This window comes from Lichenostomus cassidix, chromosome 1, assembly GCF_008360975.1.
Source record: "Lichenostomus cassidix isolate B80296 chromosome 1, HeHo_3.0, whole genome shotgun sequence".
Lineage (NCBI taxonomy): Eukaryota > Metazoa > Chordata > Aves > Passeriformes > Meliphagidae > Lichenostomus > Lichenostomus cassidix.
The window spans coordinates 330820-337484 of NC_139479.1; the positions used below are offsets into that span (position 1 = coordinate 330820).

Here is a 6665-nt window from a genome sequence, read left to right on the forward strand (position 1 = left end):
GTTGGTGCAGCAGAATTCCTCTGACTTCTGGATGTCTTGGAGCAACCTGGTGATGTCAGAGAGCTCCCACAACACAATAACCCTGCCCAGAGAAGCTGTGGCTGCCCCTGGATCCCTGGCAGTGTCCAAGGCCAGGTTGGACATTGGGCTTGGAGCAGCCTGGAACAGTGGAAGGTGTCCCTGCCATGGCTGGGGTGGCACTGGATGGGCTTTGAGGTCCTTCCCAACCCAAACCATCCCATCACTCCATGAATTCTGCCCTAAAATCAGTTTGTATCCATGGCTGTGAAGGAGATCTGAAGGACTGGTTCCAGTCACAGCCTGACACTGTGTCTACAGCTGCCATGAATCCCACCCAAAACACCCCCTTTAGTCTTCACTTTTACCTTAAAATTAAAGCTCAGTGGATTGCTTTCTGTTTCAAAACTGGTTTGAATCTGTCATTCTTCACCTCAAACATGTTTTTCCTGTCTTTGTGGTGTGACTTTCTGCTGCACCTTCCCTGACATCTCAAAAACCACTTGACAGAATGTTTCTGCTGCCCTAAATATGCACTTTTTTTCTATACTGAATTTGCACTTTTTGTTTTTACACTGCCTGGGGCTTGGGAGGGCCTGGTGGGGGCAAGACAGCACATTCCATGGTGTGATCCTTGGTACTGAAAGCCAGCAGAGCCTTCCAGCCAACAGTACAGCAGAACTGGGAATCAAACTGCTCCGGCATTCTCCTGGCAAACACAAAAAAGGGCTTTTAATTCTGCTGGAGGCAACTTGTACAGCACATTCCAGTCTGGCTTGGCCACCAAGGCCAGGCTGATGGGGCTTGGAGCAGCCTGGTCCATGGAAGGTGTCCCTGCAAGGCATGGAATGAGAGGAGCTTTAAGCTCCTTTCCAACCCATCACTCCATGATTCCATGATCTCCCAGCACATGCCATTCATTAAAGAAATTAGATGAGAGAGAACTGAGGTGGCATTAAGGCTGTTCCCCTCCTGCCCTGCTGAGGTTGTTACAGAGGAGCCTGGAGAGGACTCATGCCTTTGGGAATCCTCATCCCAGATACTCCCACTGGCATTTCCCAGTGGGAAGTATGTGATTTATGCACAGCCCTGCAGCACAGGAGTTGTTTCTTTCCAGCCATCCCCAAGGTGGAGCTGAGCACGGAAAGAGCCAGGTGGGTGCTGCTGGCAGCTCAGGATGCCTCAGGCTGGGGGTTTGGGGGGACTTCAGCATGAGAGAGCCAGGAAAAAAAGCAGGGGCTGGAAATTTCTTCTAAAAGTAGTTTTCCCAACTTTCTTATCAAACCAAACTGCCATTCTAATGCTGCAGAATTCTGATTCTCCAAGTAGGTTTCTTTTTGGTAAAAATAGGACTAGAGTTTAAAAAAATAAACAAAGAAACATCAAACATTTTAATTAAAGACAGAAATGGCTGCAAAGGAGTCAACCTGTTTCTGATGGTATAATAAATCAATAATTAGCTGAATACACGTTTTCTGTAATCCAAACTGGATTTTCAGCCATGGGTAATGTTCATAATGCCTTGGCACAAGAGCAGGTGTTGGGAGCTGGGGCTCACCAGCAGGCAGAATTTGGTGAAATAGGCTGGATTATGTCATGGGGGCACCAGCTGGGGCTGGGGGAGAGGAGAAGGAGGCAGGCAGGGCATTGGCATCCTGATGAGGTGTTAGGAAGAACAAACAGGGTGCCCAGAGAAGCTGTGGCTGCCCCTGGATCCCTGGCAGTGTCCAAGGCCAGGTTGGACATTGGGGCTTGGAGCAGCCTGGGACAGTGGAAGGTGTCCCTGCCATGGCAGGGGTGGCACTGGATGGGCTTTAAGGTCCCTTCCAGCCCAACCCAGTATGTTCTGTGATTTTATGATGGTTCTGCCAGGTGCATTTTGAGGTCTCTGAATCATCTGGTTCTGCTATTTCCCAGGAGTGTCCCTGTGCCAGCTCCTCACCTGAGAGCAGAGGGCAGAGGCAGCTCTCTCTCAGATACCTCTGTGCTCACAGCCCTGATTAAGGAAACCTTTCATTTCAGAAAATGAAATCAGGTTTGTTTGGCAGGAGCTGTTTCTTGCAGCCTGCATTGATTGCTGTAATTTAATTTGATTCCAATCCTTTCATTCTTTATTGACCAAATCACCTGTTAAGTTCTCGGGCTTTCTGCTGGGCTCTGACGTCAGGGTGACAATTGCAGCTCATCACATCAGTGTCCTTCTCCCCAGGGAATATCCCGGGAAGTGCCTGCAGCCCCCAGTGTGCCAGGGCTCCTGGAAGTTGGGCAGGAGCCACCAAAGACCTATGGAGATGCTTTTCCTGTCAAGCAGATTACCCAAGCTAGCTGCTGTTTGTTTTATATTTTGGCAGAGAGTGTTTAACATCCTTCAGAGCTGCCAGTCTGCTCCATGCAGAGCACAAATGCCCTTGTCTGCTTTTATCTGACTTCTCCACTTAACAGCTTCCATCAGGTCAGAGAATCACTGAATCAAAGAATCAGAAAATCATTGAATCAGGGAATCTTTGAATCAGAGAACTGAACAATATTGGGATCATAGAGTGGTTTGGTCAGAAGTCCAGGCTTGTCTCTGCAGAGGTTTCACAGCACCTGGCTCAGGGCTGGAAGTTGTTCCGTACAACTTTCATCAGTTGTCCCAAAGCAGCACAAATAATGTCTCAATGAAGTTTTCCCAGTGGAGCAGCATGTCCTGGAGAGCAGAGCCTGGGAGGGTAATGTTGACAGCCAAAGGGGCTGGAGCAGTTTGGGGGTGTGACAGGGGAATGGAAAACGATTATTCCATAAAAAAGGTGTTTAAATCCTGATGATGTGCAAAAAAGCCTCGATAAGAGACATCCTGGAGCTGGTGAGTGGAGATGAGAAACTGCAGTGCTCTGGGTGTTTAGTTTGTGTTAATTTCATACCTTTTAGTTTATCAAGGGCTCTGCCATAAGGGTTCTCTGGTGAAGAGAAGGCAGGAAAAGGATGCCATGGCCGGGAGGAGCAGACAGACAGTGTTAAAGGGGAGGAAAAGCAGGCGGTTATAACCCTGAGGGTGATTAGAACTTGTGTGCCAGTCAGGGGATGGACATTGTCATTCTCTGGATGCCCACAAGCCTGGACAGTCCCGTTTCTTCCAGGCAAGCATCTTTTAGTAAATCCTGTGGGATCTACAGGGGAAAATTGGTGTAATGGGGATTCAGGGGGGTTGCCAGGAGCCTGCTCTGCACGGTTTGCCCTCAGTCCCAGGTGGGTGAGGACGGAGCAGGGGTAACACAATTTGAAGTGTGCTCTCTCTGTGACTGGGACTGCCAGCCAGAGCTGCCAGGGGTGCTGCTGTCCCCCAGGGGTGCTGCTGTCCCCCAGGGGTGCTCGTGTCCCCCGGGGTCAGCCTGGAGCACATTTCCCTGGCTGCAGTTTCTCTGAGCCCAGTCTCACCACAGACATGGTGCAGCCTCTGCGTGACCCAAAGGAGCATCAGGATGAACTTGTGTGACCTGGACATGCCCTGTCCTCTCTCTGGCAGGACACAGGGAGGGAGGACTCACTTGAGCACTGCCACAGAAATGCTCCTGAAGGTTGGGCAAGGGCCAAAGAGCCTGGGGTCCTTGGTGGCCTCGGCAGTTCTGGGCTAAGGGTTGGACTTGATGATCTTAAAGGTCTTTTCCAAACTAAATAATTCTGTGATTCTGGGATTTTGCTCCATTTCTGCCCACTGAGAGTGACTATAGTGGTAGAAGCCACAGCAGGGCAGGGCACTGTGGTGCCAGCCTGACATGGATATGGCAAGGGCTGGAGCAGAGGAGCCTGAGGGGAGAACTCACTGGCCTTCAACATCCTCCTGAGGGACAGTGCAGGGACAGCTCTGATCTCTGCTCTGGGACAGGGACAGCAGCCAGGGAGGGCTGGAGCTGGGCCAGGGCAGCTCAGGCTGGATATTGGGAAAGGTTGTTCCCCCAGAGGGTGCTGGCACTGCCCAGGCTCCCCAGGGAATGGGCACAGCCTGAGGCTGCCAGAGCTCCAGGAGCCTTTGGACAGCACTGCCAGGGATGCCCAGGCTGGCATTGCTGGGGGTCTGGGCAGGGCAGGGTGGCACTGGATGATCCTGTGGCTCCTTCCAGCTCAGAATATTCCATGATTCTGTGATTCTGAGTCCTCTGAAATGTGCTGATCACAGCCACAGTTCAAAGCCTGACTGCAGATAACAGGTTCTGAGAGCTTTTCCCCAAACAAACAGAACAAAATTCCCTGATGCCATGGGCACTGTGGCCACAGCCATGGCAGCCAAAATGCCAACCTTTCTGTCACTGTTACAGGGAGCTGCAGCAGGGGACAGCTCGGGCTGTCTGTGCCATGTCAGCCCCCAACCGATCCAACCCTCCATCCTTTCTCCTGACGGGCATCCCTGACCTAGAAGCTCTCCACATGTGGATTTCCATCCCCTTCTGCATCACCTACATCCTGGCCTTGCTGGGAAACCTCCTGGTGCTGCTGGCTGTGGGTCTGGACAGAAGCCTGCATGAGCCCATGTATTGTTTCATCGCCATGCTGGCTGTCATCGACCTTGTCTTCTCCACTGCCGTCGTTCCCAAGATGCTGGCTGTGTTCTGGTTGGACTCAAGGGAGATTGGCTTTGCAGCCTGCTTCATCCAGATGTTCTTCATCCACACATTCACCGCAGTGGAGTCAGGGGTGCTCCTGGCCATGTCCTTGGACAGGTACGTGGCCATCTGCCACCCGCTGAGGTACAGCACCCTCCTCTCTGGCCCGAGGGCCATCCAGGCAGGATTGCTGTCCCTGGCCAGGGGAGTTGGCAGCATGATCCCCCTGATGTGCCTCCTCACCAGCCTGCCCTACTGCAGCAGCAGGGTGATCCCTCACTCCTACTGTGACCACATGGCCGTGGTGAGGCTGGCCTGTGCTGACACGGCCACCAGCCACCGCTACAGCCTCAGCATGGCCACGCTGCTCGTGGGGACAGACTGGGCCTTCATCACCTTCTCCTACTGCACCATCCTCAGGGCTGCACTGAGGCTGCCAGCCCACAAGGCTCGGCTCAAGGCCCTCGGGACCTGTGGCTCCCATATTTTTGTCATCCTCATCTTTTACGTGGGTGGGCTCCTCTCCATGTACCTGCAGACATTCCCCCTCGGCTTGGCACCTCACATCCAGGTGCTGCTGGCTGATCTCTATCTGACTGTCCCTCCAATGCTCAACCCCTTCATTTATGGCATAAAGGTGAAGCAGATCCAGGAAGGCATCTGCAAACTGCTGGGGCAGCTGGCAGCACCCAGGAGCTCACAAGCTGCTAAAGGCAGCTCAGGTTCAGAGAGACAGAAAAAGATTTCTCCCATCCCAGAACAGGTGTGACGTTGAGTGCAATGAATTATCCCCCAGAAAGCTCCATCTCTGTCTCCAGAAAGGGAACCTAGACCAGATGCCTGACACTGACACAGCAACAGCTGATTGACAAGAAACCAGTGGGCCAGTGAGGATGGGTTTGGGCAACTGTCCCTTTGGCCAATGCAGTCCTTCCTTCCAAGATACCACTCAGACTCTGTGACGTGAGGACTCTGCTCCCTGCAGACATAACACCAACAATAAACCAGTACTGGAGCGAGTCCCGAGTAGTTGGGGAGTCCTGGCTTTTGGAAAGTTTGGGGAACAGCATCTTCCCCAGCACCATGGTGGGGAAGGTGGACAGGACCATTGTGCAGCTGCTTGGGACAGTGGTGGCATGGGGCAGTGGTGACACAGGGCAGTGGTGACACAGGGCAGCTCCTGGACCTGGGTTCATCCACCCCTAGGTTCCTCATGAAGGAGCCCTGAGGAAAGAGGCCCTTTGCCTTGTTTACCTGCAGAGAGTCTGAGCCCAACAGGGACAGCAGAGTAACGAGCCTCAGGGTGATTCCAGCTGAGCCTCAGGGTGATTTCAGCTGAGCCTCGGGAGGATTCCAGCTCTGAGCCAGGGCTCACTTGCTAGTTTTGCATCTCTCCTTAGGGTGAAGTGTTCAAAGCAAACAACAGTTCACCCCTGTGGGTGCTGGGGTGGGGTGGATGCCCACTGACAGAGATGGGCAGGGGGGACATGGAGTCCCTGTGAGGGCTGGCTTTGGGCAGTGGTGGCTTTGGGCAGTGATCCCAGACCCAGCCACGCATGGAAGAGTCTCTGCTCCATCCAGAGCTGCTTGCAGAATTGCAAAGCCTTTACAACACCAGCACCCCTGAACCACCATGGCACCTCGAGATCATGGAATCATGGAGTCACAGAAGGTTTGGGCTGGAAGGGATGTTCAAGCCCATCCAGTGCCACCCCTGCCATGGCAGGGACACCTTCCACTGTCCCAGGCTGCTCCAAGCCCCTTGGCTGGGGACACTGGTTTGGCTGCAGCTCCCTGGGCAGTGCTGGGACAAACCCCTCCAGCATACTGACCATACACAGACCCAGCTGTGGGATGGCAGGAAAGAGCTGGCTGAGCAGGAACAAATCCCAGGGCTTCAGCAAGTCCAGCACAGGCTGCTTGGGGCCCCAGGTTGGGCACAGACCCCAGCCCACACATCCTCCTGCCTGGATCAGCCCACAACCTGCACCATCCCTCCACCACAGCCCACACCCGGGCCTAAGGCCACTCACAATTAATGTTTATTTAACCCCAGATAAATTATCA

The 6665-nt window shown here is 53.2% G+C and overlaps 1 protein-coding gene across 1 annotated transcript; it reads left to right on the plus strand.

Annotated features, from left to right (window-relative positions):
• Positions 1-4350: 4350 nt before the first annotated feature.
• On the plus strand, positions 4351-5367 carry LOC146444001 (olfactory receptor 52K2-like). The gene has a single exon (XM_085062651.1). The coding sequence runs from the start codon at positions 4351-4353 to the stop codon at positions 5365-5367; it is 1017 nt and encodes a 338-aa protein (XP_084918777.1).
• Positions 5368-6665: the final 1298 nt, after the last annotated feature.